Source organism: Taeniopygia guttata, chromosome 5, assembly GCF_048771995.1.
Source record: "Taeniopygia guttata chromosome 5, bTaeGut7.mat, whole genome shotgun sequence".
Taxonomy (NCBI): Eukaryota; Metazoa; Chordata; class Aves; order Passeriformes; family Estrildidae; genus Taeniopygia; species Taeniopygia guttata.
Genome location: NC_133030.1, coordinates 41240266 through 41262167, shown reverse-complemented (window position 1 = coordinate 41262167; position 21902 = coordinate 41240266). Strand labels below are relative to the sequence as shown.

Here is a 21902-nt window from a genome sequence, read left to right as displayed (position 1 = left end):
GTAGAGAGGCCAGCCCAGACAGCACAAATCATGCTCTTGGCTGACAGCTTAGAAGAGATGCAAGACTGAGCTACATTCTCCCCCTCAGGGACAGACTCCTAGGTTTGAAGAATAACATGAACATTTTGGGGCTTCTACATTATTCCTTCTATTTATAAAATTTACCTTCTGTTCAGCTATAATAAATGAACTAATTTTGAAAGAAAAACAAAGTGAAGCTGTAGGATTGCAGTGGAATATTAGGCAAAGCCTTGTAAGCACTCCCCAGTAAGATGGCAATAGTAAAGCTGTAGCAAACTCTCTTCTCTCTCAAACCTATCAACCAGATTTGGGGAAAATGGCTCAAGATACTACCTTGACAGGTACGTGCAGAAGCAGAGCTTTTGTACATCATCAAGAAAAACAGGGGGCTCAAGGAACAATTCATTTAGTTTGGGTACAATTAAAGCTAGATCCAGTGAAGAATTAGGGATGTGTATAGCAAGTGATAAAGTTTCCTGATGCAAAATGAATTGCATCTTTCCGGCTTAAAATGCAGGCAGGCAGTAATAATCTCCACATGCTGACCCCCACAGGCAAATAGCTTGATGCCTCTGCCCAGGTGCGCCATGGAGAAGAATGAATTCAAGAGTTACAACTCCAGTAGGCAACAGAGCTCTGAATACACAGCTGCTACAACACCGCATGCTTTGACCTAGGTGGCTGTTAGCATCTCAACACCTTGGTTATCCAAAAATCCATTTTCATCTAGAATTATACCAACAAGTTCTTATTTTGTTATGAAAACCTATTTTCCATAAAACCAAGATTACTGGCACCCAAACAGACTGCAATTACTGACAAACCTTATGTTTTAAAAACTCCAGATCGATTATTTACTTTTTGGTTTTTTCTCCTTCTCCGCCCCACCCCTCCTCGTGGTATTCCAGTACTAGAAATTTTTATTATATTTTATTCACAAACTCAGAAACATTGACATGGGTTTTTCCAAAGTAAAACCTGGAAAACAAAATGCACATATATGCCCACAGTTTCATGCCACATAAAATACCTGGGAAGAATCTCAGATGCATGCTGTATCTGACTGTACATGTCAGGCAACATCACACAGAAATAACAGTAAGGAGTATGAAAATGAGGCAACATGAGGACTATATTCGGAGGAACAGTTGCAATGAAGATCAGCTGCAGATCAGTGAAGCTCATTCAAGAACAACTACTGAAATCAATGCAGGCACCTGATGCATGCATTTAGGCCAACCCGCTGGATGAAATCAATGCAGGCACCTGATGCATGCATTTAGGCCAACCTGCTGGAAAACCGTGAGCTGAATCAGATTTTGTGACTGTTAAATCGCCCCCTGTATCCGGAGCTACAGGGTTGATTGCATAGCCTCACCTAACCAAGAAACCTCCATCCTTCAAGGAAGAGATAACTGAAGCTGGACCGCTTTTCTCCGGAAGCGCTGTGCAACAAGCTAGCAGGATGGCCCGGGCATCTCGGGGACACGGGCCTGAAACAGGGCCCGTGACCTCGGTCCGACAGCTGAGGCTCTGCGCTTCTCCACCCTCCGGCCCCTCCGAGAGCGGAGAAGGCAGCGTGCTACCCTGCGGCTGGACACCCGCCCGCCGGGCTGGGCGAGCGCTTCCTGGCGGCGCCGGGAGCTGCTTGTCCTGTGCCCGCCAACAAACGGAGGATGCCGAGGTCAGCCGCGGCTCCCGACACGTTTCCTCCGGCAAGTCCGGGGGAGGACCGTGGGAGCGGGGCCGGCGCTGGGCAGAGACGGCGCGGGCAGCAGAGTCCGGCCCAAGCCGGGGCCGAACGCCACCACAGCCGCAGGGGCAGCCCGCGCCCCTCAGCCGCCGCCGGCATGGGGCGGGCCGGGCCCTGGTGCCTGCTCCTGGCTGCGGCCTGCGCCCTGGGCCGGACCGCGCCGCCCCCGCGGGCCGCCGTGCGCTGCCCGTCGGCCGGCGCCTGCTTCAGCGCCCATCTCGCCAACGTCTCGTACGCCGAGGCCCGCGGCGCCTGCGAGCAGCGGCGGGGCAGCCTCGCCTGGGTCAGCAGCGAGCCGGAGCTGCACCTGCTGCTGGAGCTGCTGGCAGAGGCGGCGGTGCCCGCGCTGTTCTGGGTCGGGCTGAAGAGGAACGCCTCCACCTGCACCCACAGCGAGCACCCGCTTCGCGGCTTCTCCTGGGAGGGCGTCGGGGCTGGGACGGCCCCGCAGGAGGTGCCGGCGGCGCTCGGCCGGTGGCTGAAGGAGCCCGTGCGCTCCTGCCTCACCGCCCGCTGCGCTGGGCTGCACCTGGCGGCTGACCCTGGCGACGGCCCCGGGTGGGGCTGGAAGGAGCAGGGCTGCCAGCGGAAAAGCTCGGGCTACCTCTGCAAGTACCAGTACGAGGGTGCCTGCCCCGACCTCAGTCCCGCCGGCGCCCTCGGTCTCGACTACCGGCTCCCCTTCGAGGAGCGCAGCGGCGGCCCCGGCTTCAGCCCCCCGGGCACCGTGCTGACGGTGGCGTGTCCCGGCGGAGAGGTGCGGCTCACCTGCCAGCCCGAGCCGGGCGGCTTCGCCTGGAAGACGGCAGAGAAGCCCCTCTGCCCCTGCCCCTTCGGCCGCAGGAGCCCCAATAGCGGGCGGTGCGCCGAGGCCGCCGGGTGCCGCGATGCCGCCGGCGGCTTCGCTTGTGCCTGCGTCCCGGGCGGCCAGCACGGAACTCCCTGCCCGGGCACGGGGCCGGCCCCCACCGCCGCAGGCGGCCCCGCGGAACCGTCGGGTGCCAGGGCGGAGGGGCGGCGTCCTTCCATCCCGGCACCCGGCGGTTCCACGGGGCCGCCCGCCACCGCCACGGCCGCCGGCGGCGGAGAGAAGACGGCTACTCCGTCGCCCTCCTCCTCTTCTTCCAACTACGTTTTCATCCTGGTGACGATCGCTGTGGTGGTGCTGGTCATCCTGGTCATGACCGTCCTGGGGGTGTTCAAAATCTGCTTTAACAAGCAGTCCGAGGGCCGCGGGGACAAGGAGCCGCCGGAGGCCGGCAGCAAGGCGGAGGCAGGCTCCGCGGAGCCCAGCGGAACAGCTGGGGGTGAATAGCCCCGGACCGGCGAGGCCGCGTCCCTCGGGGCTGCCCTGAGCGGCAGCTGCCACCCGGGCCAGCGCTCGGCTGCCCACGTCCCTCCTGCCCCCAGCCCTGCAGCCGCAGGGAGCCGAGGGAAAGGCGCCTCGGGACTTGGCTGGGCAGGGCTTGGATGGACATTATCAGACGCAGGAGCGCGTAGCAACGTTCTTTCGAGGGGATTGAAGTCTTTGGACGGTCAGAGTTTTTGTCGGTCTGAAAAACAGTTATTTCGGTGCTGATTTCGCTAGAATATAAATAGAACAGCCTGGCCAACAGAGCGATTGCAGCTGCAGCCATTGTGCATTTTTATCTTCTCAGAAGCTGTTCGTCGGGTGCCTTACTTGGAGCAAGCATAAAGTGGGCCACTTTGAGCACTTGCATCTCGTAATTTAGAAGTCACTCCTTGCCCGAGTGGTACTTGGAGGATCTAATTTTCAATCTAACTGCGGGAACTTTTGGAGAGGTGAACTGCCATAATTTTGGATGAAACTGCAACCCATATGCTTTCATACTGACATTCTTTAAAAATGAAAGAGCATTTCTATACTTAGAAAGTCATTAAACTGCTGAGAAAATGAGAGGTTAATGGAGACTCAGTTTCAGCTGAAGAAAAGAATAAAGGATTATGTAAATCACTGCCCTGTTTGTTACTTCATACTCATTTTTATTGTAGCAGAGAATAAATTTTTCAGTTACAGTTTTTCTCCTGAGTTGGGTTGTTACAAAATTTGCTTTCTGTATGCAATATGTGACTCCCTTACAATCAGACAAGGTGCTGACACACCACACTGCGAGAGGAATTAACGCGAGTCCAAATACATCATGCAAATCTCATTCTCTTTAGTCAGATATATTGTTTTCCGTGGAGTCCCTTGAGAGTAAGGAAAGATTCACTATTTGTGCCCTTTACTAAATGAGGTAAATACTTCCTCTGTGATTTCCCTTGGGAATTCCTGTAGAACAGCTTTCAACCTGGCTGCAGAACTTGCTTTCTGTGCAGTTCAGAGTGCTGGTGCTCACTTATTATTATTATGGTGTTGGTTTTCAATCGAAGTTGTAATATTAAATATTGATTCAAGGTTTTCTGAGTGCAGTTACACAAATCTAAGTGGTCTCATCCAAGCCTTTTAGACTGCAGGGAGAATAAGGAAATATTTTCTTCCCTTAAGAGAACTTTAATCTCTGAAATGTCTCTTTAAGTACACTTCCTTGTTTGTTTGTTTTCCTCTCTTGAGAGCTGACATTACTACTACTTTAATTTTGACACTTTCTTGTTGAGTTTGAAGAAATCTGTTTAAAAAATAATGTGTGCTATTATTACCTATTTTTCTTGCAAGAAAATACGTGATGATAAATATGGTGTAAACATCTGCTAAGGATAAATAATTACATAAGTATAAGTTTTTTTTTTTTTCCCCTTTTTCTCCCTTTAATGATGATAGGCAGTTGCTATCTGGGAAACAGTCTTTTGCTTTTGGTAAAGAGGTCACTGATATTTGTGAGCCATCAGACTGACTGCAGCCATAAATTCCCTTGTATCATGACAGGCATTAAATCCATCTAGGTGAAAATGCTACTCATTACAAGGTGACCCATAATCTGCATACTTTTTTATTCTGTTTATCTGACATTTGTATTTCAGAAGGCAGGCATTTTTCAGCATGGGCAGGAGGCTTGATTCTGCACTCAGATGTGCACAGATTTGGAAAATGAGTTAACCATAATGCCTTATTTCTTAATAACACTCCTGTTGTTGTCAGTGTAAGTAATTTCTTTCATGGGATGTTTTATGTTGAACTCTCTTATTTTATTGGGGCTGTATAAGCAAATAGCAGCTAAGATGAAGGAGAGCCTCTCTTTTTTTTTTTTTTTTTTTTTTTTTTTTTTTTTTTTTTAGTATGTTTTATTCTTTCATATGAGATAGCTAACTCTTCTGGCATTCTGATGGGACTGTCCAGGTGTGTTTTCCTAAGCTCTAGAAACTCTATCATTCTCTGTTTCTGGAGTTTTACCAATCACACAATTAAGTGCTGAGTAAAGCACCCGACTACTTATTTTGGCATCTCTCAGTATGTGACTCAGACTATTTAGTTAAAATATGCAAGTTCATACCCTTGCAAGTGATTCACCTGAATCATAATTCCCATTTCACTCTTCGTGTGAAGTCATGTTTTGATTTGAGAGTTCTTTTTCTCACACAATTCAGGATCATTAGATATATGTCTTGAGGACTATGCAAGGGTTCTACTATGTTCCCCTGGCTAATAATTTGACTTATGTGAAACCAGACTATTTTGCATCTAAGGATGGGATCCATCTTACCATGTGTCTAGACTTTTTTACTCACCTAGACACCTGTACTGCCTATAGAGAGAAATATGTGCTTGCAATTAATCTCATTTTAGACTAGGTGCTGATAACAGGACTGATGAATTACATCCTGAAAGTGCCCTTTCTCTGCATTGACTGTAAAGAAGGCATATGGAGGCTACTTATATTTAAATGCCTGTAAAACACACATTTAAAATTAAATCAGAAAAATCAGCTTACTTAAGTCTCCAGCTGTGGAAGTCACTTTTTTAAAAGCAAGCCCATGGTGCCTTCTGTCTCTTCAAGGCATGGCTTAATGGTCATAATTTTATTATTGCTTTTATTGCTTTTACACGTTGGGGATTCTTGTTTAGTATGTCTGGGGTTTTTTACCTTGTTTTTGCAGTCAGTAGAATACAAATCAAATAGCATTTGGATTTGTTTGGAACCTGACAAGTTTGGAATGCATGAATTTCTCTTTCTCTAATGGTTCAGACTAAAAAGAAGATGGTCTGGGAGAAAGGATCATTTTTGCTTTCAACTCTTGATCAGATTGGGTCTTTAGTGAGTAAGAAACCGACACATATCTGTCATGCAACCATTGGTTTATATCACAACCATGATTCACTGGTCTGCAAGGCAAACTCAGAGCATGTGGTAAGCAGGGTTTGCTCTTTACATCCATAGAAGGAGAATAAGTAAGAATCATAACGAGTACAGATAATCATAACAAGTACTGAGATAATAAAAGTGGTTATGAAAATGGATGCCATTGTTATAAAAATTATTATGTAACACCACATAAGAAAACACAGTCAAGTATTTTTCCAAAACATAGCAAAGATAGAGACAAATCTTTTCTCTCAAGTTGTGTACATGTCCGTTGAATAAACATTATATGAGCATATTATATTCCAACTGTTTTTCCAGCATAGGAAAAAATATTATTTCATCCCATATTAAAGCCATATAAATCACATATGAACTTTGTATCTGTGAGTTTTACATTGCTTACATTTGTAATGAAATGGTGATAGCAAGAAACTGTTAGTCTACACTTGAAAATGGTGATTCATTAAAAGAATTCGAATGTCCATCACTGTTATCTCTTTTCTATCACAAGTATCCAAAAATTGTCCCATGTTGCCAATTTTAGATTTCCTTAATTCCTACAAAGATATTTAGACCGGTAGGCTGTCTTCAGGACATAGGCGTATAATTTGTCAGCTGCACATTTTATTTATGAACAAGTGATGAATTTTTAATTGTTAGTTTAATCAAATAGCCAGAAATAAAATTTTAGTTACCACATTTTTTAAAAATAATGATTTATGCTACTAAGGGCTTAATTAGGTGTTCTGTGGGATTGAAACAGAATCTATAAGTGGACATGGGAAAAATTCTAGTACTTCTGACAACATTTCTCCTTGTTTAAGTGTATCATATAGCTTAAAGAATATTAAAAATATAATGGATTCTGTGCTTCCCCTAGAAACTTCCTATCAGTAATTTTTTTCATGTTTTAAATCCCAGTTATCTTTCCTCATTATTACATAGAGGCCAATCACTGGTAGATGCAATGTAGTTCCTTCTAGAAATACTATTTTTTATTTCTTCAGTATGTGGACACTTACCGAGGCTGTAGTGTGGCAATTCATATATTTCACTAAAGATACATAATTGACTCAAAAGGAAGACACAGAGGGCAGCAGCAGCAGTAACTACATTCCCATGGCTTCAAAACATTAAACTTAATATATTTTCTTCTTCCCCCAGTATGCAGCCTTGTCTTTCTCTTCTGGGCTTGTAGTCTGGGACTGGAAGACTTGAAAGTGGATGTATAAAGGGAATAATCTGTTAGCAAGCAAATATTTTCCCTTTTCTGTATTTCTAGCTAGAATCACAGAATCATAGAATGGTTTGGGATGGAAGGGACGTTAAAGATAATCTTGTTCCACCCCCCTGCTGTGTGCAGGGACACCTTCCCCTAGACCAGGTTGCTGAGAGCCCCATCCAGTCTGGCCTTGAACACTTCAAGGGATGAGGCATTCACAACTTTGCTGAGCAAACTGGTCCAGTGTCTAACCACTCTCACAGCAAAGAATTTCTTCTTCATACCTAATCCATGCCTATCCTCTTTGTTTGAAGCCACTCCCCTTTGGCCTGTCACCACAAGCCCGAGGAAGATGTTCTTCTTCAACTTTCTTGTAGGTACTGGAAGGTTGTTTGTAGGTACTGGAAGCCTTCTATCTTCCAGGCTGAACAACCTCAACTCTTTCAGCCTGTCTTTGTAGGAGATGTGTTCTAACCCTCTGATCATCTGGGTGGCCTCTTCTGGGCTCCAGCATGTCCACATCCTTCTTATGTTGGGAGCTGCAGAGGAGAACACAGCACTCCAGGTGGAGTGGAAGTGGCAGTGGAGCTGGGGAATGCAGAAGTGTGGTGGTGGTCCTGCATTTGTTGTGTCCTTCCCCTCCTTCCACCTGCCAGTCCTTTTGCATTCTGAGTCAGAAAAATGGGGAAATGACCATTCTTTTGTATTTTATGGGTAATGTAAGAGAAAAAAACCTGCAGGTTCACAGAGAGGATGAGCCGAGGAGGGAAAAATGAGAAAGACAGGCAAGCATCCATCTCTACCAGGATGTATCTGTCCTAATCATTTTCTTGCTGCATATTTTTTCAGGCGTTACTCAAAATGTGGTGGTCTGCAAACAAATATTTTCAGTCATTAAGCCAGGAACAGCACATGGGCTATAACCTGTCAGAAAAGCATGGTTTTGTTTTTGGAATGCAACCAGCAGGCCTTGTGTTTTTGGCTGATAAGAATGATTTACACTGTTCTCTGAAACATAGCATAAGATCATAAGTACAGATAGCTTGAGTGAGATTATAAGTGATCAAAGTCTGTAATGTCTGTGCAGAGGGATGTGTTACATTACTTTTCATTCTTACGAGTATCTCTTTCTCTAAGGGAAAGGATTTTTCCCAGTCATTGTACTGAAGATTCTGCTCAAGTAAGAAGTTCTGTCAATTTTACTTTATGACCGTGAAAGAACAGTGAAAATTCCTCTGTATTCAATTTCTGTCTTGTCAATATGAGTTTCTTCTTGGTTTGTGTTAAGTAAAAACTTATTAGATCTTTTTCTCTATTTTAATGATAAAGAAAAAAAAATCTGTGAAATTCAAAGCATCTGAAAAATCCAAAATAAATAAGTATTCAGAAAAATCCATTATCTATTTGTTTCTGTCTTGTTTTCCTGAGTTTCTGATAATTCCATAAAGTATCTAAATTGTCATTTAGTTCTTAGAAAAAATGCCTAGATACTTTCTAAACTTCAAAAATAACAGCCAGCTTGGAAAACAGCAGCTGACATAAAAAGCACCACTTAATATTTTTTGCTGGGTTGGGAGTTTATGTATTTCCTGTACTCTAAACAGTGAAAGTTAATTATGTGAAAGAGCCAAATTCCTGCTTTGCAATGCATGTACTGGACTCTACTTATTTTCCTCTGTTCTTAACAAAATGGCCTCTCCTGCCATCACATACTTGATTTTTCTCCATATCATATTTCTTCTCTCTCAGTCTGCTCAACATCAAGTATCCACCAGTCTGGCCTTTTTTTATATCCATTCTCCCTCAAATATCCAGCTTTGCCACGTTTTGGACCACTCCAGTTGACCAGTAATCCCTTGGGCTTTCCATTGTGAATCTGAGCACGGGCAAGTGCTGTGTGCCTGAGTTGAGCTTGTGCCATACTCAGCCCGTGGCAGCAGCGCTGGTGCCACCCGGTATTGCTCAGCTTTCTGAAGTGCAGTGCAGTGCACTCCAGCACCCTCCTGAAGCTCCCCCTGGGCTGGTAGGGCCCACGCGTGCACTGACAACAGCACCATCACCAGCAAGGTAAGTGGAGACCATACAATCCTGTTCCAGGTCATAAATACAACACAATTCAAATCCCAAGTTAAAAATCTGCTAATTGTTATCTGTCCTACAGCTTCCCTATGCTGTGAATTTGGGCACTTTTATTTGAGCCTTTCTAGTTAGGAAGCTCAAGAACCCACAGTGAAGCCCTTAGGCATATTACACAGTGTAAGAACCTGTATAGAAAAGACATTTGGTGGGGGGGTTGGCATGGAGGATAGAAGGAATTTTCTGTATATTTATATAGTTTCCAAGGTGACTCTATCCATCATAGACATGATAATCATGTAATGACAAATGTATTCCATTCCGACTGGATACAAAAACCTATATACCTCGGGCAGGATACAACACCTTGCTATCTCTGCTTCATAGCTGCTTATTGCTCTGCCAAATCCAGACTTTAGGCTTTTGGAGAAACAAAGTTGGAAGGGAGTGGGCATACTTAGCTTTTATTGAAAAGCATCTGTCTTGTCAAAATTTTGCTTGGTTTGTAGCCATCTAATGATATACTTTGAAATACTTTCAGGTTCATCTATTTTTCTTGGCCATTTCTCTCCACAAAATGTAATATCTAAAAGCATTTTTCTGAAAGAGAAATCTAATTATTAAACCATCCTTTCTTCCTGTGGCTTAGCCTGAAGTTATCAGCCAAATAAGGCTATATTGAAGAGGATTTAAGTGCTAAATACACAATTCAGCAGAAATATTTTATTCTCTTCTAGAGATTCATAATTCACATTCTTGTCTGTAGAGCCCTGGTGTCAAGTAAGGTTCCTAGGGACTAAAATTACAGAGTTTAGAACACTGGATTGATATTTTTTTCTTGGCTAATTTCTTCTTGTTTTTTTGAAATTATTTTTCTTCAATCTTTTTTTAATCAGGATTATAAGACATTAAATTGTCACTATTCTAGAAATACAGCAGAGTAAAGTCAAACCTTATATAACATGAATGTATGACATCACTAGGTTATTTTATTTCAGTAAGACTTAGTTTCATATTTAGAATTAGTATTCTGATTTTGGTAACAGGTTAAAATACAGCAAATAGTCAGTGTTAATAGAGCATGCCGTAAACATTAGAAATGCAGATTTTTAGATTTCCAGAAACAATCAGAAAGCCTGTTTTAAAACTCGGATTAACTGGAAAGCTGGCATTTTAGAAATTCTTACATTACATTCAGAAAACTGATTCTCATTCTCTGTGAAGATATCAAATGGGTTCTTTAAGAGTCGAATGCGAAGAAACCATACTCTGTCTGATGTTCTCTGCTGTAGGGACCATCTAAAGAGGCATGCAGCCATCACCTTTGTCATCCACTGTCCAGATGTAAATTGCCTCTGTGACCAGTTTTTCTCAAGTCCACTCACTGCAGGTAGCAGCCAGCCTCAGGATTCTGAGACATGTTGCCTTTGCTACTGCACTGGGAAGCCTGGTGAGAAAGGAAAGTGATTTCCTGTGCACCTTTTTTGAGTGGCAAAATGCCGCAGCTGCTGTGTGCTGCCCACCTGATGTGAGTTCCATGTGAAGACTGTTCTCTGGAATACATGCCACAGGAAACAGTCCAGTCCATTGACTGGATACTGCTTGGTGCTGTCCCACTGCTGGGTATAGGTCTCAGGCTAAAAAAAGAGCAAAGGTTGCCTGCATTTCAGGGGCTACAAGGTCAATTTCCATGACAAAATTTTTATAATGTAAACCAAACCTCATGGGGAAATAGCAAAAATATTTCTACTTGTTACAAATTACAATTCACCCACTTGCAGCTGTATAAAAAGGTCAAAAAGTCACCAAGAAATAAGCCACTGTACTATTTTTTTCAGTGAATTAAGCATTAGTTAAAATAATTTCCATATGAAATCTGAATACTTTTAATTGCCATTTGGAAAGCATTAAGAAGAGTTCTGTTTATTTTCTGGTACATATGATTTCATGAGAACAACTTTTTATCTTTCCAGTGGTTATGTTCTACTATTTAGAATAGTAACACAGAATGAACTAACTTCCTTTCTAGCTAAATTGAATGATTTACTGCTGTTGATCACCTCTCCCAGAGTGAAAAATAGCAGGAACAACTGTTAGTTTGGGATAAACAGATTTTGTTTCCAGCTGAAACCACACAGAGTCAGGAATCATAGGGGCAGTACTGGCTGGGAGTGAATCAGCCCATCCATCTGAAGGCAAGCCTGCCATCTACCGAAGGCCCAGCCCAAACTCTGCGATGTGCCTGGGGGAACTGAAACTAAAGTGCATATGCTGGTAGGAGTGCAGGCTTCCATTACAACCTTTGCAAAGAGAAAAAAAAAAAAGAAAGAACAAAACCCAATTCAACTTTTAATCAAAGCTGAGTATGCAGTATGAATCTCTATGCTTTTTCACTCTTGCTTCATCGTGCCTGATATTAAACAAATTCAGCAGTAAAAAGTAGACTGACTCTCTGTGTAATCTGACCATACATAAGAACATGCCTGGGTGAAAAGGACCACATAAGATTATGAGATTTATGCCATCTTGAAGATATTGTGAGTGAGAATTCAAGTGAAGCCCCGGAAATAGCATCATGGATATCATGGGGCATTTTACTCTTTTGACAGACATTTGATTTCTGTGAAAATTTAATTGAGCTTATAAAGCAATTTCATCCTCATTTCCCCATATGTACATGTAAAACATTACAAAATTTATTATTTGCAAGCTTTCTTAAAACCGTGCCTATTAGGAAGTAAAAGAAAAGAAACTGTACAATTGTTAAAGCTTTTAATGAAATATTTTAATAAGGATGTAACAGTTTCCACATTAGCATTTTTTAGACTTAAAAGAGCTGACTCACAGTCCATTGAAGTGAATTAAGATTTTTTTTCTCTCATTTTGATGGACTTTGAATCAGAAAACTTTGAAATACTAAATTTATACATTCATTTAACAGTACCTAAGTTTTGGTGAAAGAAATGTACAAAGTAGCATCCTGCTTTTTGCTGCCGAGAAAAGTTAAAGGGTATAATTTAACAAAAACCTGTAGTAAATCCACCACTACAAATACTAGATACCTTAACTGTCAACCTTACACTTTACACTGTACTTAAGCACTGCAGCTACGAGTACAATGCTATGGGTATGCTGCTACTAGAGATTTTTCCAGTCTCTTGCTTCATATTGGCAGTAGTTATAATTGATACAACCACAGTATTGTGCTAGAGAATTGATTTGTCACAGCTACTGGGACACTTGCCACTGTGTGACACTGTTAGCATAGGTGATAGAAAGCAAAAAACATTGCTAATTTCAACACAGTCTGTACCGATGCTTCTATGTGGGTAAAAGGGAGTCGGGATAGGAGGTTTCATTTAATCGGCTGTCATTTATCAAAGAAAGCTTCATCTGTCTATATGAAATTTGTTTTGTCATAAGAGGAGAAGAAAGAAAATTCAAGAGAGAATTTCTGTAGGGGAGACAATGTAAATGAAAGAGTTAGAAAAAAATGACAATGTTTTTATCTGGAAAGAATCCTTCTTGAGCATCACCCATTTTAAATGCAACCTTGCAAGTAGCCACCACAGCCATAAGTACACAGTATAAATTGCTTCAGAAAAGCACGTTCACAACACAGTGACAAGAATCAAATAAAAATCAAACAAGAAGACATCTGGCACACATTGAAAACAAGAATTCTCAGAGATGAAACATTAAGAAGCTCTGGGTCAGTATATTACATTGGCAACATATGAAACCCATTTTGTTGGGACTTTTTAGTGCAACAGAAGAAACTGGAGCTAGGGTAATAGCTATTACTGAACAGCCACTTTTTCTGTCAAGTATTCGTTTCAGAGACTGGTGGAGATTTTTAAATGACTCCCTCTTTTTCCATATAGGCTAAAGTGGCTTTGCCATCATCCAAGTCATTCAAAAACTGTCTCAGCTCCCTTCATTGCTGTTTCACAGCTGATGGAGCAGGCTCAAGAGAGCAGATTTACAGTCTAGTACTCCCTTTAAACTTTATTATCAGCACACTTTATTGTGTGTGTGGACAGATTCAAGCATTTCCCAACTCAGCAGTCCCCCCAGCTGCCATCTCAGTGAGTCCCAGCTCTCTGCTCCCTATGTGTCACAGGACTGCTTATCTCCCGTCATGAACAACCTGCCACACAGCTCCAAACCACAGCAATAATCACATTTTTTTCCTAAGATCTTTTCTGGTCTGCTTCTGCCAAGTAGCACAGAGAGCCAAAGTCCCAGTGAGTTGGAAGCTGTCTGCAAAGCAAAAAAATATTCCGTGACAATGCTGCTTCTTTCTCGAGGACTTTTTGCTCCCTGCTTTCTATTTTATTCCGGGGAGAGGGAATGGTAGGCACAGAGAGAGGCTACTCATTCCTTCCTGGGGGAGGGCAAGGTATGTGTTGGGGGGAATTTTTCCAGCATTTCTAATCTCTGAAGAGGGGTTGTGTACTGACAGATGTTCAATGGGGTCATTTTCAGCTGTGGGGAGTCTGAGCCTGACTGCTGGGGCTTGACTGAGGCAGACTCGACTCAGTGGCCTGGGGTGTTCCACCAGCCAAGGGGAAGGGCAAACTGTACAAAAGATGAACGGAGAGTCTCTGCAGGACCTTTACAGCCACTTGTCAGACACAGAGAGTGGCAGAGCCAGGCTACCAGACCCTAAGCCAACCCATGAGATCCACAACTCATTAAGTAGATGTCAAAGCATCAGATAATGCACCTATTCTCAAGGGGGGCAACCAGGGTGCAGGGGGGCAGCAAATCAAGGATATGGGGTTTTCTTTGCTCTTTCTTGCGCCAAACACTGGTGGCAGTGAGCAGGACCAAAATCCCCTCCCTCCCAGCCTCCCCATGCCACAGCCCTGGCTTCGCTCACCCTCCAGTTGGGGGGCAGCAAGGAAGCTGGAGGACAGGAATGCTTCCTCAGAGGGTGGTAATCCTGGAGGTGCAAGTGCCATTCCTGTACACGCTCCCTGACTCCAGGTTGTCTGGGGGAAAGTCCTCCACGCTGTATGCCCTGCTCTTGAGGGCAGTGGCATAGTAGTCGATGGGTTCCTCTGCAGCATTGTCCATCCAGCTGAGGCAGAGCAGCCGCTGGAAGGACCGCTTGAAATTGTCTGAGAGAAAACCATAGAGGATAGGGTTGGCACAGCTGTTGGCATAGCCCAAGATGACAGAGAGCTGGCTGATGGTGGCATCATCCTGCTCTACAAAGACATTGACCAGCTGCACAATGTAGAAGGGCATCCAGCAGATGACAAAGACCATCACTACCATCATGACCATTAGGGTGATCTTGCGCTCTGAGCGTTTGCGTTGCTGCCAGCCAGCCTTCAGGGCCACCATGCGCATCTTAGCAATGATGAGGATGTAGCAGAGGCAGATGGCCACCACAGGCAGCAAGAAGCCCATCAGAAAGGTGTAGACCACAAAGACCACCAGCCATCTCTGGGTGGGCTCTGGCATAAGCATGTTACAAGCCACTGTTCCATCACTGTTGGCTGCTGTGTTGGAGAAGATGATGATGGGCAGGATGATGAGGATGGAGAGCACCCAGACACCCAGATTGACCATCTTAGCCACAGTGGGCCGGCGGTACCTGGCCGCCTTGATGGGGTGCACCACAGCAATGTAGCGGTCCACGCTGAGCACGGTCAGGCAGTAGATGCTGGTGAACATGTTGATGGCATCCACACTGAGCACCAGGCGGCAGAGCAGGGAGCCAAAAGGCCAGTGGTGCAGCAGGGTGGAGGTAACCAGAAATGGGACGCTTAGCATCAGCAGCTCATCCGCGATGGCCAAGTTGAGGATGTAGATGTTGGTGGCTGTCTTCATCTTGGCATAACGTAGGATCACGTAGATGACCATGGAGTTCCCGCACAGCCCCACCAGGCACACCACGGAGTAGATGAATGAGATGAGGATGGCGCTGCCCTGAGACTCACTCAGGGTGCTGTTCGGAGCGCCAGAGGAATTCCTGCCGTCCGAGTCCATGCCCTCCGCCGCCGCCTCCTCCGAGGCGCCACCCGCTCCTCCGCCACCACTGTCGCTGCCGCCGCTGCCGCTGCCGCCGCTGTCGCTGCCTGCACCGCCCGGAAGCCTGGGGCAGGTGCCATTGGGGAGCATCCCCTGCCCGGATCCCCCCGCCCCCGCTCAGAGCAGCAGGCGTCCGCCGCCGGCTGCGCTGGGCATCATCCCGCCAGGGGTCCCGGCGCGGCGGCTGCGGGACGCGGGCATCGGCAGAGAGGCGGCTGCCGGCGCCCTCGCTCCGAGCGGCGGCAATTGCTGCTCCCCGGCTGGTGAATGATTAACAGCAGCGGCGCGTCACCAGCTAAGGAAAGAAGGAGGGAAAGAAAAAGAAATGCAGGAGGAGACGTAAGTGGGTGTCCCTTCCCACCCCCCACTCCCCTTGCCCGCCTCCCATCCCGCCCTCCGGCTGTTCGCAAATCCAGCAGCTCCAGAGCAGCCTGTTCCCTGTTCCCACTGCCCCACTCTACTCAGTGCCCTCCTATCCCGCACTTCTCTCCCCACCCAGTGTTGTTTCCCCCACCTCCCACTGATCCCCTCCCCGTCCACCATCCTCTCCTCTCCCTCCATTCTCCGCAGCTCTCCCTCCATAGCACCTAGGTCCAGACGCCAGGGGCACCCCTGGCAAAGGGACTGTCCTTTGTCCTTTAAGAAAAAAGCCTGGGTCTTGCGTGGGTGAGCAGTGTTACCTGGGCAAGCGTGCCTCATGTCTACGCAGCTGCTGTAACCCTCTCCTGTCACTGCACGAGTGCATTGCCCACCTCACAGCGCTGGCACCGACCGACAAAGCCCAAAACATTCAATCCTATGCACACAGCGCTATCCATGCCTCCTACCCTCACGCAGCTCCACGCCCCCTACCTTGTCCTGTCCCACCAGCACCAGCTCTAGATATCACCCACGAGCAGCCCTGCCCCTCTCCCCACATTCTGTCCTGAAAGATGCCTCCCGTCATATTGTAACACCCCGGCGCATGTTTTGCCTCTGTCACATCCAAGAGTGAGTGACCAATTTGCACACTGCAGCTTGACACGGCTATTTACACCACCGTGGTGCCAAGACCATCACCTGCTGTCCATGCCTCTGTCCCCACATATCTGCTTCCAATCATAGGAGGGCTTCAAGGTCAATCACCACATGCTGCCTTACCAGTGTTAAAACCTCCTCTCTTAAAATATACTTAAAATATATAATATATTATATATATTTATATATAACATTTAGAATATATTTATATTTAATATATACTTAAAACATATGCATATCCCTGATAGGATTGTATCCACACCAGGAGAGGCAATAAAACCTCCTGAGCCTGTACAGTGACACAAACCATTGGTACCATCTCCATTCATATGCTGCATGTATGTAGCTGTCACTACATAACTTCTCCCATGCTGTACCCACCAACTGCTTCTGTACACTGACCTATCCTGTGCTGTTTTTTACATACACTCTGATTCTAGATGAGCACGCATACACCAGTAGTTCCTCCTGTTGTCATCTCTAGGCAAACACTGACACTTTAAACACCTCATCCACACCACCAGTTCTAAACATGCATGAACATCTTCAGATAGTCCTAATACTGCATCTCTCTTCTCTGGCAAGGAAAATTTTCTTAAAAAAAGAAGAGCATGACTTTCCATATGCCTCTCCTGCTGGGCAATATGTCTCTTCTCCCTATATGTTATTGTTTTGACTATACAATTTGTCCTTACATGCTTGTACATAACCACTAAATCCATTTTCATACACCACCACCACCATTCTGTATATACCACCTGACCATTCTGTATTAACTAGATGTGGTTACTCACTAGTTCACACAGACCCTCACACTTGCATAAACATTCCTTCAGGCATACACACAAAATACTCAGTAAATGCTTATTTATTCTGTTGGCTGTAGCCCCCCATCTGTGTGAGCAAAGCATACCTGTATGGGTAATGACATATAAACTGCTGCCTAAGAGCACCACCTTCTTTTGTCAAGAACAGCAGGTCCACATCACACAAGTATCACCACAGTGCATGTGCTGCAAAATGGTCCCCACAGCACCACTATACTCAGCATCACACATGCATCCTTGCAACCTACGCATTTTACTGTGCACGCATACCCATCACCTCCTACTGTTCACACATCTTGTTATCACCGTCTGCCCACCATCACAATCATGCATATTATCACTACCCACCACTTTAATATGCAGATACATGCAGCATTTCCATCAATTGATTACAACCCATCATCAGGAATTTATTCTCTCTAGAACCATATATATTTTATGCCTCTCATCAACACCAGCATCTATTTAAACAAATACATGTAACCTCTCTGACTGTATGACTTTCCTCATATCAGTCATACACACCCAGGCACTCCCATGTGATGGGCATGTGCTCTTTGACACCTTGTCAAGAGTATTACATTTAACACATGCATACTTTTGCATGACCCTTACCAAGCTGTTTCTTTTTCTTCTGTGTTTAAAGAGCAGATTGTGAATACATATAGATGTAGATATACACCCCTACACATTACAAAAATAACCTTATTCAATTTTTAGTAATTGCATACAAGTTCTATTTGGTTGATACTCTTTGTGACTTTTGAGGACTTTTTGTATTTATATTCTAGTGTAGAAATGCATTTATTGAGCAGTATCTGCAAATGATCTTACCATTCCTAGGACTGTTCCTGTATATGAGGGTTTGTCTAAATGTTTGAGCACTTAAGATGTCATACAAATTAAAATTCATGCTTACATTTGGGTATAGAGGTTGTATATTCTGATGTGCTAGCATCAAAGCTTCTAGCATACAGAGAAAAAATATATATTTAACACAATGGAAAATTTTTTCTTGCAATGTGCTATCTGACACTGCTCAAATTTCTGCAATTACATAAATTCAGCTGAAGAATTATCTTCTTTAAAGTTTGTATACTAAGAGAATATGAATCAGCCTTCAGTCATTGATATGAGAAGGAGCAGAAATCAATAGCTGCAAACCCAACAAGAACATCTGGTTGGTTTCAGAACTTCAGTCTGTTGTAAAACCTACAGTTCAAATACAATCTGATATTTGTTTACATGAGCATTTGTTTTAATGGTCATTTACTTATGGAGCACAAATCAAAGGGTTTCCTTCTTTCATATTGTTATAATTTGTCATGTAGACATCTGTGCTGTTGCCCATTTCACATTATTTTGCCATACTTGAATTGTCCATGCCCTGCACCCAAAGGGTCAGTAAAAACACTTCTGTTGAAATAGATTTCTTACTGCATTTATTCAAAATAAATCACTTATAAATTGTAATTCCTGCAACAGTAGCCCCATTAGGCATCACACACATATCTGCTTGACATAAGTGCCCAGAAAAAAGAAATGTCATCATAGGCATAATTATAGTAATGTACCCTGTGCTACAGCATATACTCAGAAGGTTTGATATCTCTATTCACTGAAGTTTCCTTTGGATATGGAAAATTTCACAATAGTGAATGATATCACCTTCCAAAAAGGAATTGAGTGCCTGCTTAGTCTCTTATATCAATTCCTCTAACAAATGTTATAGGTATTAATTTACTGAGAATTTATAGCTACTGATCTTTACAAATGTTCAATGTTGCTCAAGATTTTCAACCTCAACTAAAGTAGATAAAGTAGAAATGTTTAATCAGAAATAATGCATTTTATTGTTTCACTAATGATATACTGACATTTTAAATACCAACAATGGCATAGTTTTAACATTGAAAGATTCTTTTAAAGCAGAAATTCTGACATAAGCCAATTCTAATTTTGGAAGGTGCTTGGAAATTTTATTTTTTTAGCATTCTTTTTTTTTTTTTTGCCTAAGGACTTTACCTGTAAGGAGTATACCAGAGGTCTAAACTTGTGTTTACAATCCGCCTGTCACAGAGTGGGGGAGGGCAGGTTGACCTTCTCAACACATCTGCAGGTTGATCTAAGACATACACAGAACCTTTCCAATTGCCCATTTTTGTAGCAACACCTGCATCTCGTGGAAGGGAGGAAACAGAGTTATCTCTCAAATAAACTTCTGGGCCATGCTGGGAAGTTTAGGACTAAGGTTTAGGCCATGCCTGGGGTTAGAATTAGGATTGAGACAGGAAGCCCATAGCTCCAGGTGCAGTGGGGGTGCAAGGGGGAGGATCAGTGGTGGGGTAGTCTGCGCAAGGAGCTCATACCAGAACACTTGTTTGTCCCACTGAGATAAACCTGGGCATCTCGGGCTACAGTTCATCCCTTGCCTAGGCTTATATTAAGGTCAGGAGAGAGACAAAGCCAAGAGCTCCAAGGCATTGAGAAGGGTTTAAAACCTGAATAAGGTAGAGGAAGACTCCACAGCTGCTATCCCCTTACAGTTTTCTCCTCTGTGCTATAGGATGGGGATTCTGGACAGGGTAAATCTTTTGACTACTTGTATCCTACTACTTGACCCTTTGACTAGGGCTAGAAAAGAGAGAAAACCAAGATCTCCAAGGGAGCTGAACTTAAGAGGGACTGCCAAAGGGTGAGGAGACTGCAATTTTTTCCCCCTGTCCACATCTCCTACAGGAAATGGGTAAGTTCTCAGGTCAAGGTCCATTCCAAGCACATTGTAGGGCTAGACTTAGGTGAGGCAAAGCCCAGAGCTCCACATGATGGACCCTTCCCAGTGATAATCAGAGCTCAATCTCTGAAGTATTTTAGGCATGAATGCCAGTGATAATTAGAGTAGCTTCCTGGCAAACTTTTCTCCTGATGGCAGAGTAGAGGCTAATACTCAAAATCTCCAAGATAAAAAAGCCTACAAACAGCTCCCAAGGCAGATGATACCTTTTGTCTCTGTCAAAATACATTTCAGCTAGTGTCACTGCGTCTCAAGTATTGTGGCAAGAAAAAGGAAACAGTCATGACACTTAAAATGAGGCCTATGGTAATTAATTAAGTATTTAAACCTGAGACAGTATATGAATAGTTTTCTTCAGTATCTTTCAACTTTTGAGCACAGCAGTGATGTGGTAATGCATGAGGCTGGTCTAATTTGCATATGCCGTGAACCCTAAGTAAATTCAAAAGAGATTTTGTGGGCTGAGTCATGACAATGTGGTCCCACTGATTAATTCAGTAAAGTGTCTCCTATTCAAATTGTAGACACCCTGTGCAGCACTCAAACCAAGTGTTTCATAAATCTTGCTAAGAAATTAATGAGTGAACACTCTTTCACAACCACATGTCTACAAAATAGCAAAATATAATTTAATTTGGTAATCAATTGAGTTATAGCTTGCTATAGTTTTCTTAAAAATCATTCGGTACCCATTTTAATTGCATATCTTAGGAAGTCATACATTTTTCATGACCTTTTGATTAAGATGGAAAATTTTGTGCCGCTTGAACCACTCAGGTGTAAATTCTGTTCTTAGTTTTTGACTGATATCATTGGATGTGGTTTGAGTCACCAGAGATTTTAACTTTTCCTTAGAATGTCAACATATTTTTAAAAGCTTGCCTTTTAATACAGATATTGCGTCTTAGATGCCATTATTCTGGTTATATTTTACTTTTAGCAGAGAGCCTAGACTTTACATTCATTTTAGCTATGATTGAAAGAAAATGAAGTGCAAATAGACAGATGGGAGCAGTTCATTATAGTAGTATGTTAGAAAGCATTTTCTCCTAAAAGAAAAATTTTGTCATTTATACCTTACAATTAATTGAGAAATCAACAACTATTCTGTAAAAACAGATGTGTTAAACAAGATTAATCAGAGAAAGTGTCAAGCTGTTGCTTAGAGAACACATGAATGAATCTTTGTGTCTTGATCCAGTTGCATTTATCTCAGACCCAGCTGCTGAAAAAGTTCAAATCACATGACTGAAAAAAGCTGTGTTACATTGCAATTCTTCCCACTTCATCATGTTTTCTACTGTAGGAGTTAATAACTGGCACAAAGTACCATTATTTAAATCAATTAACTAGAAGTCATACAACAAACTGCTTTCTGTCATTAGTATTTTTTAATGCAGGCTGAGGGCTGTACACGTCTGCTGACAGCACATTCCCAGTTCTCAAGAGCAAGGTAGCTGCCCCTGCTAACAAGATATAATATAGTACCCACATCTGATCTCAGACACACATTTTCAAATCTGAATAAATAATTCTGACTACTGGTAGTTAACCAGGTTTGTATAAATGTGGAAGTGGTTGGATCTCGGGTTTCATCTCTGTCTCCCGTCAAAAAGTTACTCAGTGACAGCAGAAGCAGCAGCACGTGCAACCCAAACACTACTGAGTAAGTTTGGGCTGCAAACATAAACAAGAACAAATTGTATTTAGCAGATTTCCATCATGGCTAGTTAAAATGGGCCTGGATCAGGGCAAAAATTGAAGAAAAAGCCATTAGGTTTTCTGCTTCTTGGCTTTTGGTGAGATGTTTCCCTACAGCAGATAGTGTCCTCTGCTGCTTCATCCAACCTGATTTTGGAAAGGCTCACCAGAGTCTTTACAGTAA

The 21902-nt window shown here is 43.6% G+C and overlaps 2 protein-coding genes across 4 annotated transcripts in view; one reads left to right on the top strand and one right to left on the bottom strand.

Annotated features, from left to right (window-relative positions):
* Nucleotides 1–15669, bottom strand: part of SSTR1 (somatostatin receptor 1) — a 68379-nt gene extending 52710 nt beyond the window's left edge. For 2 of the 3 annotated variants that reach the window (XM_041716775.2, XM_030274684.4), the window contains exon 1: nt 14220–15669. In XM_041716775.2, the coding sequence (XP_041572709.2) occupies nt 14267–15469 (1203 nt within the window). In that variant the 5' untranslated portion in view covers nt 15470–15669 and the 3' untranslated portion in view covers nt 14220–14266. Of the gene's footprint in view, nt 1–12092; nt 13598–14219 lie in introns of those variants that run through there. The other variant, XM_030274683.4, reaches the window with a different exon arrangement.
* On the top strand, nt 1557–3824 carry CLEC14A (C-type lectin domain containing 14A). Its single transcript, XM_041716774.2, has one exon. It carries the CDS (start codon nt 1698–1700, stop codon nt 3087–3089), a length of 1392 nt encoding a protein of 463 aa, XP_041572708.2. The 5' UTR covers nt 1557–1697; the 3' UTR covers nt 3090–3824.
* Nucleotides 15670–21902: the final 6233 nt, after the last annotated feature.

What these genes read in the sequence shown, in the direction of transcription:
- CLEC14A (XM_041716774.2), top strand. Translation starts at nt 1,698, where the DNA reads ATGCCGAGGTCAGCCGCGGCTCCCGACACGTTTCCTCCGGCAAGTCCG.